Genomic DNA, 23441 nt, shown 5'->3' with positions numbered 1-23441 from the left:
GAGATTTAAACAGACAAAAAAAGATCTTATATCTCTTTCCAAATAAGTGACTTAATAAAATCACATCTATTTTTTATACTTACTAAATTTTACATTAAAAAAATAAATGGAGAAATTTTATTCCGAATAAAAATAGTAACAGTTCAAATAAAATGACATTCAAAGAATAGCTTTTTTGCGATTCGTAGTATGTGAAAATATCTACAGAAAGCAATAAAGCTAATTAAAAGCTTAAATTAAAAGAAAATTTTTGTGTTTTTGTTTTAACACGTTTGTGTTCTGTTGGTTTTTTTTTTTTTTTTATCCATTTGGGTGAATAGGGATCTCGAAGCGAAATCTCGCTAGCTCGAGATTTAACGAGAGGAAAATAGCTTCGCCGACTTTGTTCTAACAAAGGTGGATAAAATCAGATAATTTGCAGAAAATGATGCAACCACAGCATAATCAGCATAGATATCCTCAACCAGGGCCACCTGTCAGACCATTCCAACAGCCGGGATACCCCGGGGTGAGAAGGAATGCCTTCTAATCAATTATCTCACTTCTTTGATCCCTCAAGATTTTTCACTTTATTCCCCATGTGTTTGCGTTTTGTTACTGCTTTAAACACAAATGTTTTTGAAATAATATGTTGACGGTGCGACCGTTGGGGCGAGCGCATTGTTCACTTCATTTTAAGATCCGCCTCTTCAAACCGCACGAGACATTTGGAACGTCTAGACTGTGACGTCACATGACGTATGTTAGCTGCATTTCCATAAACAAAGTTTAACAAGAATAGATATGGGTTACCCCATATCCAAGATATTCGACTTTTAAATTATTCAAATTATTATTTAAACTGCATGTACATACATGTATATAACGTTACATGCGACTAGTGACTTTTATTATCACAACGTTGCAGATGCCTATAGAAATAGTTTTGATTTCACATAGAACATAGACTAAATATAATTAACCGTATAATTTTAAAGATGTATTTAACAGCTCACTCATTTTCAGGAATATTAATCCAAATAGCATGTTACAGGCCTGTAGCAACGTTTTCAAAGTGAAGGGGGGGGGGCTCCGAAAAAATCCCGCGTACTATGGGCCTGTGCTACATGTGTACCATCTAACTTTCCAATGATAGAGTCTTCTGTAAAAATTCGAAACAAGTCCAAGCAAAGATCAGAGATAGCCCAATTTTTAAAATAGCAAAACTATAGATCTATCAAGGATAGATTTTAATTTATTTTTTAATTTTGTGCTATTAAAGTACTATCACACAAAGTATAGACAGATGTTAAAGATGGGTCAACAAGAGTAATCAATGAACTCGTCTAGAGATGCGTTGACGGCCGTTGTTAAACGCAAAGGAAAGCGCGAGATCGGTTGCGGCTGTGGAGCATCACTGAACATTCCTTCGTCATAGAATAAAATCCGACATTTAACACTTTATATAGATTTTGAATATAGAGACGTTTTGAAGATAAACTTCATTTTTGTTTCTAGAAATGTTTTTATTTACAAAAATAGTATATTTTCGTGTTTTTAAACTGAGTAGATCAATGACCTAGCACCGTTTTAGGTAACTCAGCCCCTCTAGCCCAGTCTAGGGCTTGAGTAAAAACCTGCACTTGTTATGAAACTGGTGTATAGTTCTTCTTCATGTCCGCAGCAAATACTGATACCCAGTCTACATGATCTAAGCGTCACTAGCGAACGGTGCACATACCTGTGCTTGCAAGACCAAATAGACTAGGTTTACACACGTGCGAAGATCCTTTCAGACGAGCTCGGCAAATCACGTTGCTTTGCCGAGAAGTTATGATTGCAGGTGTTTAACCACATAATAACCATTCCGTTATTTAAAAAAAGAGAAACACACACACACACACACACACACACACAGTTAATGATTAATATTCTCACTCAAAAGAAAATATACGGCAATTAACGAACAATAATCATGACAGTTATATATTGGTGAAAAGATTTATCACTATCAATCGAAGGATGACCTATATATTTTCGTGAAAAAGACTGAGGAGGCAGTGAGCGTAGGAATATGAAAACTTTTTATTTCCTTTTCTGGGGGAAAAGTGATTTTCTTAAAATCTTTTTACGTTAATTTTGTTTTCTTTAACGTATTAAATATACATCATTATTCTTAACATTTGTTGTAATTCTGTATCTACTAATCATGAATGGAACTATTTTCTTCGGAGCAATTGTGTGAAGAGTACCTGACTTTAGTAATATATCTTGAATAGATAATATGCACTGATCGAATATATTAAAAAGTGCACATATTTTAACAAAGAACATTTAATCTACTATCTGCATGCAATATCCATTAATGATTAAATTAAGGTGAGTTTATTTTTTGTGAAATTTTAGTTGTTGTTACCGCGTGAATGAAGTTAACAGCGAGAACAAGAAGCGATGCATTGTGGGTCAGAATTACTGCGGAAAAAAATTCTATTGAATGAATGTGCAGTAGTCCGAATTTTCTCTTCGCCCAGGCGTTGTCGTTAGAGCTCGCAGTGACGAGCGGCGCTTTGCGCCGCTCGCTGCGCTCGCTATAACAATTGAAACATACAAATACTTTTTTATATCTATGATTTCTACAAAATTATCTTGTCCCATGTTGTCTCCTGTAATTTGTTTCTGTTTTTGGTAATTAACAGGTCCAGCACAATCTCTTGATTTAGCTATATAGCTTTATTAAGCTATTCAATATAGCTTGATAAAGCTATTTCTGTGCAGTTTTTTACAAAAACTTTTTTTGTAAGAAATAAACAAAAAGTTGCAAATATTTGACTAGTATGCATATATGTACTATGGGCTATGAAAAAAATAAAGATAGTTTTAACATTGCAGCATTTGAATACTTTTAAGCAAAAGATAAATTTCCATTGTTTGAGTAACTGTACACTACTTTGTGTGTGTTGAGATGTGGATAGGTATGATTGCTTCTCATTGTATTTTATTATTACCAGTCAGTTATCTTGTTGACTGTAACTGGCCTCCTTTATAATTTCATTGAAGAAGTAACTGTTTCAACTGCTGTATATAGCCCCAAAACCTTTAGAACTTTGAGTACAAAGTCTCTTTTAATAGGAGATGCAATTTGATGAGTAACTTTTACATGCATTATTTTCAGAAAAGTTCAACAAGGTTGAATATTATCACTGCACCAAGGTGCGACTTTTTGTACATTCTGAGAAAATAACATGTTTAAGAAAAAATTATGGTAAAATAGCTAAATCAAGCTATTCTGAATAGCTTAATAAAGCTATATACAGCTAAATCAAGCTATATGGCTAAATCAAGAGATTGTGCTGGACTTGATTAATGCTTGTTTAAGCACATGCAGGTGTATTCAATTATTACACTAGCCCGAACAAATATTTACATGCCCAAACTTTTATTTAGATTTATTATTATTTGCCTTTTCATGCCAAGGAAATCCATTTCTCCAAAAGCATCTATAGACTGTTTCACAGTAACTGTGGTACTACTCTTTTGCATGACAAAATGATATAGTTTGGTGAAATATGATGTAAAAGTATTTGTTAAATATACATTTGATTATCTGTCAAAAAAAAAACTTCGCCAAACATTATTATTTTGCCCTGCTAAAGAGTAGTACCGCAGTTACCGTGAAGGGGCTAATTGTCACACTATCATTTCCAACCTATACTCTTTTTCTACCTCCAACATGAAAGAGTTTCTTAGAAATCATGGTAGGATAACCTGTTATTAAAATTTTATGTTTCACTTTGAATGAATAAATCAGACAAAGTCTCTTAAGCTATATTAAATGTTATTGGTGTTATTTTATTTGATATGATAACATTATACATGAATGAAAATGAAATACTTGATGAGTGAATTGATCATTTGAATCAAAAGCAGAAGTACATTGTTATGAATGATACAGTGGGTTAAGGACATACGCAACATAGTTTGAACTTTATTGTTCTTTTTCCCTGGAGTTTAAGAGTTCTGATATTTAAAGGAACTGTGTGCTACATTTTAATGTCTATATATGCTGTTGTACACTTCTTTTAAAACAAGTTTGGATGAACAAAACATCTAAAATATATGTTGAGAAATTTTTTAAAATTTTTCTTTGAATTACAGGGTTCGAAATTCACTATATACATTTCGCAAAACGTGAGTTAGAATTCCCCAATTGCGAGTTAAAAATTAGGTAACTCGCAAAAAGTTGCGAGTTGATTTTTTTTGCATTGAAACTGTAGCAAAATTATATAATATGACAGAACACAATGCCTTTGATTTAAATCAGTAATTTAAATAAAAGTCACACTGTAGTTGTATTTTGTGTATTGTACAGTAGTTACTTTTTCCTTAAGTTACATGTATTTAATTTATATAAATTTAACTTTATATGAAAATTGCGAGTAGTCTTATAAAATTGCGAGTTCACTCTCTTGGTACTCGCAATTATTTGAATTAATTATCAGCAGGTAAGGTAGGTTGCTTATGTCCTTAAGCTTCAGAATTTACATGCCCTTTGGACTTTACCAAGTCTCAGGGCTTAGAACTCCCAGGATTTAATTGTCAAAAACTGTACCAGAGATAAGAATTTATCAAAACTGCAACTTACTGCAGAGTCATGTGATTAGTTGAGAAGTAAGGATTTAATAAATGAGATCATTAGAAAGGTGATGTCACTAGTCATTTGGAATGTATGAGAGGTACAGGACAGAAGTGGGCAAGTGGTCTGAGCTTAACTCTTGCCTCAAGTCCCGCCCTGTATCTCTCATAAAGTAGGAAACTCATGTTCTAAATATTACTTGTTTCATATAATATATAATATTTTGCTGTAGGGACCTCCTAGACCTGGTGGTTATGGACCTGGGCCACAAATAGGACCTGGGGGCCCAAGGATGATGAGTCATGGGGCAATGCCACCACATCCATATGCAGGTAATACTGAAAGAAGTAATTAATGATTGTATTAATGATTCTATACCTTTTAGTAATAAAATCTGTCTTGTACATATGAAACTAGAATGAAATTGATTTAAACACTTGTATATGAAACAATTAATGAAGAGTTTTTTTGTGTTTTGGTATAAAGATATTCAAGTACATTTGTTGCACTCAGCCAAACATTCTTTAATTAAATCTTAAAATACATGTATACATACTTTTACATTCATAGACACTTTCTTTTATTAATATACTAAGAAATACATGAATTTTTCTATGGCAACCAGGAGGATCCCCCAGTTCTAAAAATGGTGAGTAAAGGGCAATGAAGCATGGTAGAAGAATCCAAAGCTAACATGTAAATGTGAAAGAACAAAAAATTGCATTGGCTGAGCTGATAGAAAGAAATTTTGAGATAGGAAAATTCTCTGAATTTTGTTTCCCACAATTAGTGTTAGATGTTTGTACAAGTTTAACATAAATTTTTATGAAGAATAAATTTTCTTGTTTTAAATGTAATTTGAAAATATATGGAGAGAACCAAACAATTGGACTGTCTGTAAAAATCACTTGGTTTAAAAAAAACTTGTTGTCAATTGCATGTCTAACACTCAGAATACTAAAAATGTTCTGCTCAAGAATTGAAGTTAATTGCCATAAATATAAGATGTTTCTTTTAAAGAAGAAAGTCTAATCTTCTGGTATTTTTGACAAAGTATCTCTTGTTTGTTACAACTTTTAAGAGCCCTTTAAGATATGAAATTGATTGCCATGCTGAGGACTATGAATTATGTGTTATGTAGTGTGCATGGTTGCATTTTTAGCTCGGTCTGAGAAATCCAAGGACAGTTCGGGTGAGTGTCAGCCATGCTTGACCAGTGTGCAGATGCATTATGATTTTATTTACACACATCAATACAAGTACAGCATGACTAATCAAGGGAGATAAATCTTACTTGTACAGACAAAAAACATGACATTTTAGTCCTTTAATAAAATACTTTATCATTTTGATGTTGATACTGTTAGAAGTGAATCTGTTTTATTTTTTTACAGTATGTGATACTTGTGTGTCACAAGTTTGTTTATATATGGAAGATGTTTGCTTGTACCAGTGTACTGAGATCTAAATACTTTACTGCATGTATTATTAATTGAAGGGTATACATTACATAGTGTACTAATTAATACAGAGTACCAGTTTGAAAATATTTGTGTTTTTTTAAATTTATTTTTTGGGTCACTTTAAAAAATAAAAGTTGTTGGCAAAAGTTTAAAGAAAAATTAGAAGAGACTGGAAGGGGGGAGGGGGGGGGGGTGTTTGATTTCTATGAGAATCATGATTTTAGTGCAAGAATATTTGTTCCAAAATTTTACACCACACCTAATAAATATGCATAAATTCAACACAGAGAGTGTGAAATCTAAAAACCACAATATTGACCACCCTTACTACCTTTTAACTGTATCACATTCTAATTAGATAACTGTAAAGTCTCAAAATTGGTTCCAACAATTACTTGGTTTTCTATTAAAACTTGAACTTTATATGGTATTATGGTACTTGGTAGACAAAGAGTATTTGGTATTTTTTTAGCTCGTGATAAGGGTAAAGAAACATTAGCTGGTAAGTGTGAAGCAAGCTTTGTGTTTATGATTGCTTTCTAGACAAAGCATCCTCCATATTTTTTTTCACAATAAATGTTAAACAGCCTGCAGCATTTTCAATATGACCCAGGTTTCTGGTGCTATAGGTGGTACATGCTCCTGCATTGTAGTAAATCAAAAATACTTCACAGCTTACAGATGTTTCTATAATGGACTTGTTAATCTCTCATAGGCTATTTAATATATGCAGTGCTGCAGATTAGAAATTGAATGACAGTATTTTTATATAAATATTTATAAGTGGGTAAGAAATCTAATTATTGTTGTATGATTATGATGAGACTTGTATTACATTGTAATTGCAGATATATTTGGCAGTCTGATTTTCTTATTGTGGCTTTTTTTTTTAAATTTCAAATAAGCATCTCTATTTTTTTTTACCTCCAATAAAGGCCAGGGTTGAATGTGGGAATGTAGAGCCCTGCTTGATATGATTGTGCAATCATATATTTGTACTAGGCACTGTTTGGCATTTGCTTTCTGGGGGTAAAAAACAATGGAAAAAATTTTGGTAGCCCCAAACCCCATAAATGTTGATTGATTTTTTTTAGCATTGTTTTCAACATTCCGAAGTTCAAATAATCTTAACATGGTGTGATTTCCCCATATACATACTGCAGATGCTAAGCATAGACGTACATGTATATATATATATAATACATATATGTATACTAGGCTTTTGATATTGTGACTTGCCTTGTCTTGTAAATAAATTGAAGAAAAAAATATGTCAGCATTAATGTTTTTATCGTTTGTGTACACATATTAAATTCAACACAAAGAATTTAGATAATTATATATACATATAACTAATTCACTATTTCTCTAAGTAGAAGGTTAAGAAGGTTATCTTAACCTATTATGTTGTATTTGTAATTATATTCACAAGTGTCACACCTCATAAAGGTGGTGTTTTGTCCTTTGTCCTGTTGTAATTAATTACACTGGTTCATATTTGACAACAGCTATGCGCCCTGGGATGTCCCCTGGCATGCCTCCCCCACCACACGGGATGCAGACCCCACATGGAATGGACAGGAAGCGCCCACCAGACCCCAGAGGAACTCCCCAACAAATGAAACAGGCGTAAGTTATTGACGTAAAAGAAGTGACTTCCATGGAATATCCATACATCCTGTGGTTGTCAGGTTTAAAAATAAAATTGTTTCTTAAATTAAGCAAGTCAAAATATTTTATAGTCTTTTTAGCTCACCTGGCTCAAGTGATCTTTTAAGCTGAAAGGATGTCTGGCATCCTTAACCACAGGGTCAGAAAAGTTGTACACGTGTATCTTATATGAAAGCATCATTACATAGTGTAGACACAGTGGACGATCAAAAATTTAGATAGGAATACATGGGAAAAAATCTTTAAAAATCTTTTTCTCAAGAACAGCAAAGTTTTGATTATTCATATTTATATGAAGGCATCCTCAGGTAGGGTAGATAAAGGGGGTAGGGTGGGGCCAGAATGGGCGATCAAAGTTTTACATAGGAATACAGTGTATGTATGAAAAATTTTTAAAATTCTTCTCAAGAACTACAGAGCCATGATTAGTCATATTTTTATAGAAGCATCCTCAGGTAGTGTAGAATTACTTCACTTTTGTCATTATATTCACAAGTGCTACATCTCATAAAGGTGGTATTTTGTCCTTTGTTCTGTTTTAATTAATTATTTAACACAAATTTGTTTAGTTCATGACCTGGGGAGGGGGGGGGGGGTTAGGATGTTTTACATAGGAATATTTAGGGAGAAAATCTACTGATGGAGAACAACAGGTCCATAGTTACTCAGGTAAGTGATGTGGCCATGGGTCTTCTGTCAAGAATAATACTGCTGAAAAAGAGAACCATAATTAAATTATTTTTGTTTTTTTTTTTCAGAAAGAAGAAAAAAAAAGTAGCAGACAAGATTCTTCCACAGAGGGTACCTTACTGTATATTATTTCTAAGTTGTTAATCATATTGTCAGAACTATCATGGTTTGTGAGGTTTTCTTGTAAAAGTAAACTTTGTTTCGCTGTAGTTTATATTAATACATCAAGCAAAGGGTGACTATAACCATTATAATGTGAGGAAAATTTTTAGCCTTGCTTTCAGGTTGAATATATGTAGCAATCATTTGGTTTTTTATTTCCATTTCATGGTAAATCTTTTTCCTGAAATTCTCCCATAATGGTCACAAAACATCAAGTTTCAAAGGATTTGGGCCCTGTACTTGTACCATTTTGTAAAAAACCTTGCAAATGATTAAAGTGGACTATCTGACAAGCTTTAATGTTGAGATGCACATATATTTATTGTATTCCAATTACATCTTAAAGTTTATGAAAGGTTTGGAAATCTAGGAGAGTAATGGGGTTATTTGGTTGTGCATATTTCAGGTGAGGGATTTAGTCCCGGAGTCTCAAGCCTACATGGATCTGCTGGCTTTTGAGAGGAAGCTGGATGCTACTATTATGAGAAAAAGACTAGATATTCAGGAAGCTCTGAAACGCCCAATGAAGGTGAGATATAGATCTAAACAGGAAGTTCTGAAATGCCCCATGAAGGTAAGCTGTTGATCAAGGTAGTGTTGATGGTGATGTTCCAGGAAGGCGAGTTTAAGGATTTGAGATTAATCTGAGACAGGTGGCACTGAGAGCCCATGATGGTAAATTATTCATCTAAAAATCTAAACAACAAGGTCTGAAATGCCCGTTAAAGTTGAGTAAAACATTAATAATTATACATCAATACATGTATGTATATTAAGTGTAAAGGTTGCTATGATTAGGGGGTGTATAACAACCCTGGTTATTTTGAAAAGTTCAAGGTCATTGGATGGTAAGTGTAAATTTCTTATCTATAATGTAATTTTGTAATGAAATAACTTAAATAAAGAAAGGTAGAGTATTTATTACAGGATGTAAATTCTGAAAATAGTCTTGCCTTTTGTAGCAAAAGAGAAAGTTACGAATTTTCATTTCCAATACATTTTACCCGGCAAAAGCTGAAGGGGAGGACGGAGATGAGACTGTTGCATCCTGGGAACTTAGAGTGGAAGGGAGGCTACTAGAAGACGTGAGTAGTATAAATTACCACAGAAGTAAATAAAACAAAGCTCAATTAAGAAATCACTTTATCAGCAAGTGAAGCTACTCAAAGTGAAATCATATTTTTATATTTTACAATATTACAGGCAGCCAGTGCTAAGTTGAATGATACCAGTAAAATGAAAAGGAAGTTCTCCTCTTTCTTTAAGAGTTTGGTGATAGAATTAGACAAGGAACTCTACGGTCCAGATAACCATCTGGTAGAGGTAAAGTCATACTTTCCTAGATTCTCTGATTGAGTTTCACATGAATAATTTATAGAAATATGGAATCTTAGGATCTCACTAAATGATTTCTTTGTTGTAGTACTTAAACCTAGAACAAACTTTGAAAAATTATTTTCATTTATATGCTATGAATTAGTTTTTTTCCTAAGAACCGACTACTGGCCAAATTGACCACATTAAATGATAAAAACTTTTGTTGATATGATCTTTGAACAATTGAGCAAAATCTCATCTTCTAACTCAGGAAAACTTTATTTTTATAGTAAAATCTTAAACTGCACTGATTATAAATTGCAGGATTACTTAACGTTTCCTTTAAAAAAGCATGAAAGATCACAGCTAACAAAATTAAGAATCAGTGCACATTCACTATTCATTGAAACAGGTAGATACTGTAAACCAATAATCCCTAAGGAAAAACGTTTATGCTATATGCTTGTAAATTATTGGTTGAAAATGAAAAACATTTTGTACTTTACTGTCCTGTGTATGACCATCTTCGATTTCAATATTGTGATATTTTTGATGATAAATTATACTGTGGTACTGATCCCATTAAAGAAATTGTTAACCCATGTGAATATAATACTACAAAGCGTTTATGTATCTACTTAGATAAATGCTTTATGCAGAGGAAACAATCCCAAGGTCTATAAGGAACTGTGTAAAATTGAATTGCATGCAATTATGTTATAATATTCTTTTTTTTTTTTCTTTCTGTTATCTGTCATTTGATTTCTTATTTTGACTGTATGCCAACATGGTGATGTCAATAAACTGAATTGAATTGAATTGATAAAAATGCTGCTTAGAAATCAAAAATTTAAAAAATAATTGTTGTAAGGTCCACAGAGATTTTGTTCATTAAACATCACCCCTTAGCCTGTTACTATTGATCTCTAACCCTTTACTTTGAAATAAAGGGAAATCACTGTATGAATTATCTGAGTGCTATTTTTAAATGTCATATTGTCACTAAAAATTGATTGCTTTTGTCTTTAACAGTGGCATAGGACTCCTACAACACAAGAGACAGATGGATTTCAGGTCAAACGTCCAGGGGACCAAAATGTTAAATGCACTGTCCTTTTGATGCTTGACTATCAGGTAAGCCTATTCCTGTGAACTGGATTTCTGTAGAAGTAAATAAATAATTGTGCATTGTAGTTTAACCTGTTTAGGTACATTTAAATTCTTTAAAATAATATGCAATATTGAATGTAAACATTGTAAATATAAATATAATTAAATATTTTAAATTTAAATGTTTAATATGCATTAGATAATGTATTAAACATATTAATACATCATCGCATTAGCTAATGTATTACATGTACATTTTAAAAACATTTTTTGTTGTAGCCACCCCAGTTTAAGTTAGACCCACGGTTGGCTCGTATCTTAGGCGTACATACTCAGACTCGCCCAGTGATTATCAATGCCCTTTGGCAGTACATTAAAACACACAGTCTACAGGATCATCATGAGAGGGAGTACATCAACTGTGACAAGTACCTGGAACAGGTATGTTGTATAGAGTGGATACCTGGAACAGGTATGTTGTATAGAGTGGATACCTCTAATAGGTATGTTGTATAGAGTGAATACCCGGAATGAGTATGTTGTATAGAGTGGATACCTGGAACAGGTATGTTGTATAGAGTGTATACCTTGAACAGGTATGTTGTAGAGAATGGATACCTGGAACAGGTATGTTGTAGAGAATGGATACCTGGAACAGGTATGTTGTAGAGAATGGATACCTGGAACAAGTATGTTGTATAGAGTGCACATGTATAGAGTGGATATGTGGAACAGGAATGTCATATAGAGTGTGTACCTGTAACAGGTATATTGTATGGATATTATATTATTATATGGATACCAGGAACAAGTATGTTGTATAGGGTGGATTCCTGGAATAGGTGTATAGAGTGAATATCTGGAACAGGTTTGTTATATGGAGTGGATACTTGTATCAACTCTATATAACATTTCACATAAATGTACTCAATGTACATTTTATGTGTCAATTTGACAATATATTTGGGGTTTCTTCATAGTAAAACCTGGACTTTGCCATTCCAGGTACACTTGGGGTTAGCCATCACTTATCTGTGGCTCCTTTATTACATTGCCACTTTGCATCTCCTATTTTACGTTTCGATCAGAAAGATTTTGGGGGTATTCCATAGCAAAACATATACTTTGTCATTATACTTAATAAAGGGGTTACTCATTTTGTTAATGCAACTCCTCCTAAACACCTGCATGAAATTTGATGGAAATTTCACAGAATCTCATTCATTTACATACTGCCAAGAAATGCACTTTGCCATTATATTCTTCCTAAAGGGACTGGGGGTATCATTTTGTGAGCTCAGTGCTCCCAGCACCTCTAGTTTATTATGAGTGTAAGCTTCAAAAAGAAATATTACTTACAAGTTACTTTGCTATTATGCCTAAATAGAACACAGTGTTTAAATCTTAAATAAAAAGTGACTGTCATATTTGTTTACTTATTTGGCTATCAAAGGTTATCTTTTAATAAGTATTTTTCTGTAATTAGCTCTCTGTGTCAGAATTTTATTGTTGTGTAAACCCCTGTGAATTATAAGATCATATTCATCTCATTAATTTTCCACGGGATCTTTTTTTTCCAACACTGATCAGGATCAATTATTCCAGCTCTAATGTACATGTATACAGAATTGTATGTGTAACATGGCATTAGGCATATGTGACCAGAGAGCTTTCATAATATAAAAGTTCTTTATCATTGCTAAGAATGTTTCTGTGTATGAATTACCTATATACCTTTAAAATCAATTCCAGATATTTGAGTGCAAGAGAATGAAGTTTGCTGAGATACCAGGGAAGCTTCACAGTCTATTGATGCCACCAGACCCGATAGTGATCAACCATGTCATAACGTAAGGTCAAACTCAAATACTGCAATACTGCTGATGCTTTAAGTGTTGATACACATATACTGTTAAATTAATTGTGTTTTGATTTTTGTACATGTATGTCATATAATACTTTAAACCAACTATTTTTGGCGACAACTTTAATTTGTGATTTGTCCATGTGAAATCTATCCACAGTGATTAATTTTGGCACCTGAGTAATTATTCTGCATAAATATAAAATGAAATAAAGAGTTCACGGCAAGCAATATTTACAAGTATTAAAAAGGTTGTCCTGAAACTTGCTGAAATTTCTTGCACATAAAATAAAAGTTGGTAAATCTATAAATAATAAATTTTCTGTTAACTTTTACAATTTTTTAAAGATTAATTCATAGATAACACTTATTTAAAGTATTTATTTTACATACCCCTGCCTCTGTTGGCAGATCTTGCCTAATGTCTCAAAAAATTGGACTAACTTTCCAGAAATTATCTGATCAGTGTTCTACGGAACTAAGAACTAAACAGTGGTTTATAGTGGTAGTCATGTGTACATGTAAATGATTTAAAATGTGTCAGTTTATGTTTTCATTTATATTTTGAGAGATATTATCGGTTTTCCTAATTCATTAAATTTTCTTCCAGTGTTGAAGGTCCAGATGCCAGAAAGACAGCATGTTATGATATTGATGTAGAAGTGGTAAGCTGTATTGCTATAAATCAAACAGGAAATCTACAAATATTAAACAAAGAAAACGATATCCTGTGAATAAATTGTGAAAGGGAAACTTGATGGTTTTGTTAAAGAGTTGAGTGTGCCATTATCATTTGTAGGATGATACATTGAAACAACAGATGAATTCTTTCCTCCTGTCAACAGCAAGCCAACATGAGATAGGCTCACTAGATTCTAAGGTATGAGTAGCATATATATAAAGCTCACCCGAGCTGAAAGCTCAAGTAAGCTTTTCTGATCACATTTTGTCTGGCATCCGTCTGTCTGTTAACTTTTAACATTTTCGACTTCTTTAAAATCACTGAACCAATTTCAACCAAACTTCCTCGGGTGAAGGAAATTCAAGTTTGTTCAACTGAAGGGCCACTCCCTCTTTCAAGAAGAGATAATTAAGAATTGGTGAAAATTTAATGGCATCATTAAGAACCAGTGATGATTCAAGTTTGTCCCAATCTTGGCCCCGGGGCAGGGGTGTGGTCACAATGGGAGATAGAAATTTTACATAGGAATATGTAAGGAAAAAAAATCTGCTTATGAAGAACAGCAGGCCCATAGTGACATAGGTGAGTGTTGTGGCCCACACCTCTTGTTTTAATTGCTCAACACTTTATATAGTTATTTACATGTAAATTTACCTTGGATAAGTGAAAATTTTATCCTTTTCTATTGCAGTAAAAAAATTATCCTATATCTTTCACCTGAGGGAAACAAGAGTCTGAACAAAGTCTAGTGATATTAATGAATCCTATCAAGTCCATTAGAGTTGCTTTGATGAAAAAAAAATAATAAAATTTTGTTAGAATTTTGGAATCATTGTAATTTGTCAGAGTCAGTGTTCATGGGCAACCAAAATTTTACTGGTTCATGTGGACGTGCTTTCATGTGTGTTCCATATATACAGAGAATTCAATGAACCAATAGGTTGACAGACTTATCTACATTTATCTTAACATTGTGAGAGATGGCTTTTATGAGGCGAATATCAATTGTAGATACATGAAACGGTGGAAACCATTAATCAGCTGAAAACTAACAGAGAATTCTTCTTAAGTTTTGCTAAGGATCCACAGGAGTTTATAAACAACTGGTTAATCTCCCAGTCCCGAGATCTGAAGGTACAATATTTAAAATGAATTATTTAGATGTTATTCTTAATCTTAACGTTTCACTGTTTGTGAAACTTTTACCAGTTGTTTGTTTTGATTCAACAGGCAGATTGAAGTATATTATAAAATCTGAAAATGTATACAACTTAATTAAGTTAAGAAAAGTTTTATAATCAATACATCTAGCAAACACAAGGGTTAATCATTCAGCTGTACATTATAAGTGTCAAAGAAAGATAACTCTTAATTTTTCATAACAACCTTGCTATTCATGCCAGAAACGTTTTTTTTTTTTTTTCAATGCAATACCTTATTTTTCTGTGTTTTTCAGACCATGACTGATGTGGTAGGTAACCCTGAGGAAGAACGACGGGCCGATTACTACTACCAGCCCTGGTCACAGGAGGCCGTCTGTCGTTACTTCTATGGCAAGGTACATGTACTTCCTGAGACTACATTTCGAACTTTGTCTCTTGAAATTTATATGGTTAGACTTTCTTGGGCAAATTCATGATTTCTTTTCAGGATGGGTGGGTGGGGGATTTTTCTCAATGAGAAAAAAAAAAACCCCAGAAATATGCAGGTCCAGCTGATTTTCTGACAAGCCAGAAAAATGCTTCCTTAGTATATTTCTTGCACTTTTCTTAGAAGGGGTGAGAGAGAAGGTTTAAGACAAATTTCAGGGATGCATCCCCCACTATATTCACCTTTAATCTCTGTTTTGTTTGTTTTGATTATATTTTATTGAAAATATGTCAAAGGAATGGACACAAGTTCCAAAAACTTAAGTATTCCTCTCCCAATATTCTTGTTTCTAAGCTGCCTGATAAGTTCTCGTATACATGTAAGAGAATGTTTACTCTGAATTTTGAAAGTTTCAAATATCCTGTTATAAATTTACATTAAATGCTTCAATGTTTTTAGCAGCTCTTGTAGCCAGATTTAGTACAGTTTGATGTTTTTGTTTTGACATCCTTTGTGAATATTTCAGGTCCAGCAGAGAAGGATGGAGTTGGAACAGGCTCTGGGAATACGCAATACATGAGGCTCTGGGAATACACAATACATGAGGCCTCGTTCTAGTGATGACTGTACTGTAACGTATAGAATACATTGTGTAAACTTGTGCACTGTTCACAAGGTACAGAAAGGATTATAAGGTGCTCAGTGTTGTTTAAACAGCAAATTGGAAACTATTTTTGTCATTATAAGGAACTGTGTATTTTAAGTGAAGATAGTGTAACTGTATGGACTTATCTCCTAGTGCAGCCCAAAGGGCACCTGGTCACTTCACATTGATCATTGGGAATTCATTGAATATTTGTCATTTTCTTATTCACTACAGACAAACAAAATGAGATTGAATAAAGTATGTAAGAGAGACTCGTGTTCTAAATTGCAACACTTTCTTCATGTGTAAGAAGGATAATTCTGTGTACATTGTTGTCATTTATACTTGTGTCATTTTCATTAGTAAATTGTGATAAACTAAATGTACAACAAATTTTTCCTCATGTTTTCACTGTCAGGAATAATAGAGACCCTAAAACATGGTACTACACATCAGATGTGCCGTTCACTAAACAAACCATACTGTTCACTAAATGAAGCATATCGTTCACAAAACAAATTGCAAGTTTATGAAGCATACCTTTCATTGTAAGAAGAGTACTGTGCCTGTTTACTGTTAAATGTAAATAATTTATTTGAAGCCCCATCCATGAAATGGCTGCCTTGACTGAGGCATATAGTATTACCCCTTTCCATCCATCATTCCATCAGATTTGGTTTCCTGGACTGTTTTTGCTGTGCATAAAGATATTAACTGATTTTTGGTATGTTTTTTGAAATTGATGATTTACAGATCAAATTCGAGTTTTGTGTTGATTGACCCATTTTTACAAAAAATGTGGATCTTAGACCCTGAAATTTCCTAATTCACTGTAATTTTGCTGTGCTTGAAGATAGCGATATTTGGTTTTGTGTCTTTATACTAATGACTTACAGGTTAAATATGAGTTTTGTATTGATTTACCCATTTTTTGCAAAAAAAGTATGGCTCTTCAAATTTGAAAATGTCGACATGTGCAATCTACTTCACTGTTTTTGGCCTATTTGCTTTGCTTGTAAAAAGTGACAAACATTGCACAAAGCTTAAGTATGTTGTTGTATAGACTATATTAATTCCAGAAAACAAAAGCAGAAATATAATACATGTATTTTATTTTTATCACATTTGTGACGTTCCCATCCATTATTGTAAATTCCCATGTTTGGGCTTTCACATATTCAAAACTTGCATGTCAGCGGGAGCATATGTGTCACCCTGACACATCTAGTTAAGGTCTTCCGTTTCCAACGGAAGACCTTCTACTGATTGTGACGATTAAGATTATTCTTATTATTCTTTTTTTTTTTTTTTCCTAGACGCCAACTTTGACGCTTCATATCTTCCTCATTTTTAAACAGATTTTGTTCAAATTTTCAGAGCTTTTAGACTTTACAAGACACTGTCAGAATACCGTAATACAATTCGGAAATTACCTTCTGTTCACGAGTTATTCCCCTTTGATTGAATTTTGCATGCGTCCGATTTCCAGACAAAGGCTCAGAAATGGTTAAAATTGGAGCACAAAACCCTTTGAAATTGAAAAGAGGAAGCATTGAAGTTGTGCACATCGGTTTTTGTTTTTTGATTTTTGCATTAAAAATGGCGCTAGAGAGGGGTCAAAAGTTAGAACGCGGAAAACAGCAAAAAATTTGACATATTTTCCTTTATATCTTGAAAACTAGAAATATTTTGTTAAGACATGTAGAACAAAAGTTGTGCATAATTGCAAGGGCTTTCATATTATACTATTTAAAAGGGGCTGGCCCCTATGATTAGGGATCTTGGGCCCTTAAAAGTTTTTGCTTTACAACTCAAAAACGGTAAATATTTCGATCTGGATCTTGGGAACAAAATTGTTCTTTTACACCTTTTTGATCTAATGAAAATGTTGTTTTGTTCGAGTATACCATGGGTATTGCGTAATACGTATTAGAAAGCAGGCCAGGTAAACAGGTAACGTTTTTCATTCGGCAAGGAAATCAGACCTCTTCATGTGTATAACTTAAACATACTTGCTATCAATAATATACCCTGCGGTATTTAATGTTAATTTTCTTTTTAATAAGGTTTAAAACGTGGTTTATGGTTCACTATTAAATTATTTATTACAACTAGTCTTTCTTTTCTTCTTTTTTAAATTAGATTAACAGTGTTCAAAAGCAGAGAATATTAAATCTATCTTTCTACGTTTATTATTACAACAAACTTTGTAAGTGATTTTAAACTGTATGCATTGAATAATTCACGATCATTAGCTGTATGCATATAACGGTCTCCATGTTCAGCTCGATGTTTAGTTATGTAACCCAACGCGCGAATCCCACGCCTTTGATCGAGGTCACCAGTGTACTAGCCACCTGTGGCCATAAACAAAGCTAGTATTTGTGATCGCGTATAATGTCAATTTTGTACAAAGAGCTATTAATTAATGGAAAGTTATGTTTTTGATTATATCGAATCAGTAAGATTACTTTACCGATCTTTATAGTCTTAATTCCAAACACTGGTGCATAAAAATCATTTTGAATTTTAATCGCTGTTTTTGTCTGTTCACGCAACAATACATTTAAAAAAAGTATTGCTCTATCCCGTGTTGTTGTATTTTAATTCATCTGCAATTGTAATTGAATGGGGGCTTCGGTAAACAATTGTAATTACTACGCATGCTACGCACATATTATTTTTACCATCACTCTTGTGAATGTCCATTTATTATTTATAGAATTAAATAAACATTAACATAAATAAAAATTCCTTCAAATATACATGTAGTATAATTCAAGTCTTTGTAATATAGCAAACAGTTTCATCCATCTCTGCCGCTTTGTGTCTTAAGTGTTGTAGTCCAGTCCTCGTTTACATACACGTGTCCACAGAGAGCCGCGGGCACCTCGATGTTGAACAAATTATTTTTTCTACTTAACTTGTTACTGTATGTGAACAAAATGATAAACGTGTAATTATTTATAGGTTCCATTATTTTTTCTGAAAATCAGAACACATTTATCAGCTCTCTTAAGGTTTTACGGACACATACTATGTACACGCATGCAAGTACAGAAGATGCACGTTTTATAAGTGCATATGCAAGAGCGCCCCAAATATATGCATATCGAGAGTTTGAAATACAGAAAAATTCTAAATCCCGTTTTTTTTTTCATTATTTTTGCAATAAAATATCGACTACACTGAAATGATTTTATTGATTTACAGCATATATTAAAGTGATTTATAGGTCCGCTGAGTTGATCATGAGTTGTTTTTATAACGGGTAGTCCTCCTGGCCAGTCATCGTCACGGTTTGTAACATCGTAATTACACAGGTAAATGCTAAGATGTCAATCCATATATTTTCCATAAGAAATGAATTATCGGGAGATGTCTCGTTTTCTCTGATCATATATTAATTGACAGCGTTTATGAACAGCTGTTAAAACACAGGCCTTTGGAAACCGGTAAATCACAAAAAAGAAAAATCCGAGACATAAAAAACAGAAAATATAAATGTCTCTGGAAAATCAGATCTTTTTTACGGCCCGGAATTCTGATAGTCGCTGTATTTCTAATCTGATTGACTATACACGTACCTTTAACAAATATTCTTTAATTTTCTTCGGGACCCCTGCATCACTAGTCAGGTGCTGTACCGACTGAGCTACCCAGGCCGATATCCACGACCCAAACCATTACAGTTTAAATAATAAATAAATAATAAAACTTTTATTAACTTATATCTTCATTTTTTTCAAAAAATTTTTTTAACTTAATTATAAGAAATCAATGCAGGTGCTCCACGTGTCAATTATTGTGATAGAGGTACTTACCACGTGACCTGATCATAATGCATTCATATTGGTCAACTCTGTGATGCATGTGTGTATTTATCAAACCTTTCAAACTCTTTCCTCTTGACACCATCTTTAAGTGTATTAAAAAGTCAAGCGACTTCCTGTCAATTTTGAATATCGCCACCGCACGTGTATTTTGAACTTTGATTACCAGTTTCATTATTTTCATCAATAATAAATATCCTTTTAGCCTGTCATTTTCGGAATTTTAAAAACTAAACTTCACACAAAAAATCACGGACTTCTTGTTAAGTTATAATGCAAACAAACGACTGAAACATCTTGAACACAAGAAGGGTTGGTGAGGTGCATAACTACACGTCTAAAATAAAAAAAATTATTTGTAAGAATTTGTCAACTTCTGGGGGCTTCGCCCCTGGATCCCCACCAGGGCTTTGTTATAGACCCTCTGGGAGCTTCATTGCAGCCCCCCCCCCGACCCCTCCCCTGCCTTCTACTTTGCCCCCCCCCCCCCCGTTATGAAATTCCTGGATCTGCCACTGCAAGGGGCGTAATAAACAAGAATAATATAACTTTGAAGGGATGTGATCATGTATTGGTACTTTTACCTATGATATATACACAAAGACCTCTAGATCTACACGACAGAAATAAAGCTTGAGCGGCAGCTCTGCTTTAAAACATGTATCTACTTTTCGGTACAATCATAGAAAATTATAAGTATTTAGCAAATCCTTGCTACAAAGCACAAACACCATAATATTAAACTTGATATGTAACTAAAATTATTCCATCAATAATCCACGAACATACATTGAAAGGATTATAAATATCTGTAGAAATTAAAAAGCAATTTGGAATTTAAAAAAAAAAAACTGTCGGCAAGTTTCTTATTGCTGCTATTGCGTTGAACATGCCATTTGATTGACAATCTCTCTATATATGTAATATAGAATTTTTTGTATTATTTTCATTTTTTATCTTAATAATTAATTATTACTGATTATTTCTATTTTTATCATTATTTTGTACTACACGTATGTGTTTGTGGTTTAAGTGCAAAGTTAGGCTGTAGATTATAAAACTATAACATATGCCAGGACAGACATTTCTACATGTTACTTTTCAAGGACATAGCATCGTTTTTGAAAGGGGGGGGGGGCAGCCAGAGAAAAAAATTAACTTACCTGAAAAGACTTCACAAGCAAAACCAAAATAGGAAAATAGCCCAGAATCCTATTTCCTGGCTGAAAGGGGTGGGGACAACGGGACTATACTGCACCAAAAAGTGGGGGCCAACGGGACTTTCAATGAACATTACTAAAGTAAAAAAATAGGTCTGAAAAAAGGGGGAGGTTGATGCTACGTGCCTGCTCTTATAGCACATGCTTTATTTGATCTGCAATATCATAAGTTTACTTGATTGAATATCTCGGAGTCTCTCTTATCCTTTCTACAGCCTTTTAGTTTGACCAACTATGCAAAATTTAGCCTTTTGAACAGTTGGCGTTAGGGCTTTCATACTTCACATCCGAAATTCTTTGTGACAAGACCTTTTCTTTGGAATAACTATTTTTGACCTTGTGACGTTCACCTTGGAGTTTGACCCACTTTTTAAAAAATCTAACCTTGGCAATACCTTTAGAACGGTTGGGACTAGTGTTTTCACATTCACAGGTGTATTCCTTGTGAAAACACTGTTCATTGGATATCAACAATTTTTACTATTTGACCTTGACCTTGGAGTTTGACGTACTTTAAAAAAAATTAAAAGTTTTGACTTTTCACCTTTGACCTTAGAGTTTGACCTACCGTTGAAACATTTTAATCTCATTCATAACTTTTCAACGGTTGATGTTAGGGTTTTCGTATTTTTACATGTGTGTTTCTTGTGACAAGACCCTCCCTTGAGTACCGACAGTTTTGACTTTTGTCCTTGATCTTGGGGTTTGACCTTCTTTTGAAAAAAAAAAAACGTTGACCTTTGTCATAACTTTTGAATAATTAATGCTAGGGCTTTCATATTTCAATGTCTATTTCTTATGACAAGGCATTCCTTTGGACACCGTTAATCTATCCTTGACCTTAACATTTGATTTGAGTATAAAAAAAAATAACCTTTGTCATGCTTTTCAATAGTTGGTCATATAGCGGATTTATATTTCACAGTTATATTCACTGAGACGAGATCTTTCTTTGGGTAACATAATATCTTATCTCTTGACTTTGACCTTGGAGTTGGATACGGATTTGAGAAACTTAAACCTTTGCCATAAGCTGCAATACCGGGGCATCAGTGTTTCACAAACACGTCTTGTTCAATATCCAAACTGGACAAAAACATTCACAATGAATCCTTAAATCATTGTGTGGAACCTGATAAATTATTTGACTCGATCTATGGTCTGAAAGAACATGGCTAACCTTATCCAGTCAATAACTCACAGATTGGGATTTTTCTTAACCAGTGTGTGTTATGGTCTTGATGAAAGGTCATTTGGATGAGATTGGATGAGAAGCTTTAAATTCGTTACCGTCTTTTTCTAGTGAAACATTGTTGGTATCATGCAGGGTGTGACATGGCCTAAACTCAAGTTCAAGGTCACTAAGGATAAGATATTTTGACTGGATGTATGGACTGTATGAACATGAGTGAATTTGGGAAGTTAGTAATACACAGATGGGGTTTGCTCATAACCAGAGTGTGTCATGGCTTTCGCAAGGTCATTTGGACAAGTTCAAGGTCACATGCATTCCTTTATCGTCTTTATACTACAGAGTGAAACATTGTTAGTTGATACCTCTTACAAGATTGCTTATAACCTTATGATATGGCATGACCTTGACTTCAACGGAAGACCTACTCGTTGCTTTGCAACGAGCTCGGCTCTAGTTTCATTGTATTTTTCTGTAGTGATTCAAACACACAAATGATCGATTTAAAACTCGAGAAAAAAATTGTACATTTATAATTGCTCAAAAATAAGAAAAATTCACAAGAAATATTTTTCTTATTGTTCATTTGATCTTCCAGTGAAAAAAAAACAAACAAAAATGTGTTCATTTCTTTTTTTTTAAATATTGAAGCATCAGTGACAAGAACTTAAAAAGATGGGGGAGACGAAATGTATGCTTTATTATTATAGAATAACAAGTTATGTTTATGAAACACTGATGCCCCTGTATGGCAGCTTTTAGCAAAGGTTAAACTTTCTCAACACTGCAGTTCATCCATAACATCTTGAGTGTTTTCTCTTTCAGTATTGTCCTCTTATTTTTCACGTTCTGCTGCGTCTTGATAATAACGACCCACTTCTCAATACATTTATATGAACTATTGCACACTTTTACAGTCCATTAAACGAGAGCTATTCACATCAGGCAAATGGGGGAAAAATGTTTTATAATTGATCCTGATTATGGAAGACATGCTGACTCTGTAGAGCGTCTGATTTCTCTGTGGACTCCTGTAATGAGTTATTGAGTTTATTATTTATGCTTATGTCTATATAGAGAATCCCTCCGTTTCTGTATATGTACATGTAGCAGATATGAGTCTGCTGAGTGCCAACAGGACATATGTACAATGTATATCTCCTATTCACAGTTTCTTAGATGAAGTCAAGCTGGTTAAATTTCTTTGTGCTTATAATAAACAAGGATGGAAACTTCAAAAATGCGAGTTACTTTTGCTAAAGCTGTGCGTTTAAGCTGCTCTCGATTATAGATTTTGTGTACATGTACAATATACATGATATAGTTATAGCATGAATCTAAATGAAATTATAGGGAATGTGCATGACCTGTTTAGTGCTGTACTTGTAT

At 33.5% G+C, this 23441-nt stretch overlaps 1 protein-coding gene across 2 annotated transcripts; it reads left to right on the top strand.

The window, feature by feature from the left end:
* The first annotated feature begins 351 nt into the window (after positions 1-351).
* Positions 352-16200, top strand: LOC133188468 (SWI/SNF-related matrix-associated actin-dependent regulator of chromatin subfamily D member 1-like). Of its 2 annotated transcripts, XM_061323908.1 has the most exons (18): positions 352-508; positions 4845-4944; positions 5238-5261; positions 5775-5804; positions 6548-6577; positions 7584-7704; positions 8505-8547; positions 9005-9127; positions 9561-9683; positions 9802-9921; positions 10948-11049; positions 11305-11466; positions 12778-12875; positions 13500-13554; positions 13689-13769; positions 14583-14705; positions 15028-15129; positions 15688-16200. In XM_061323908.1, exons 1-18 carry the CDS (start codon positions 425-427, stop codon positions 15739-15741), a joined length of 1575 nt encoding a protein of 524 aa, XP_061179892.1. In that variant the 5' UTR covers positions 352-424; the 3' UTR covers positions 15742-16200. The 2 variants fall into 2 exon arrangements, with proteins under 2 accessions (XP_061179892.1, XP_061179893.1); XM_061323909.1 differs by lacking the exons at positions 5775-5804; positions 6548-6577.
* The last annotated feature ends 7241 nt before the right edge of the window (positions 16201-23441 follow it).

Source organism: Saccostrea echinata, unplaced genomic scaffold (genome assembly GCF_033153115.1).
Source record: "Saccostrea echinata isolate AGI-Se365-2 ecotype Australia unplaced genomic scaffold, CSIRO_AGI_Sech_v1 ptg000016l, whole genome shotgun sequence".
Lineage (NCBI taxonomy): Eukaryota > Metazoa > Mollusca > Bivalvia > Ostreida > Ostreidae > Saccostrea > Saccostrea echinata.
This window is presented reverse-complemented; position numbering and strand designations above follow the sequence as displayed.

Excerpts from the sequence above, each read along its gene's own strand:
- LOC133188468 (XM_061323908.1), top strand. The coding sequence starts at position 425 with ATGATGCAACCACAGCATAATCAGCATAGATATCCTCAACCAGGGCCA. Across the intron at positions 13,555-13,688 it reads ATGATATTGATGTAGAAGTG|GATGATACATTGAAACAACA; the intron begins GTAAGCTGTATT and ends TATCATTTGTAG. Across the intron at positions 15,130-15,687 it reads GTCGTTACTTCTATGGCAAG|GTCCAGCAGAGAAGGATGGA; the intron begins GTACATGTACTT and ends TGAATATTTCAG.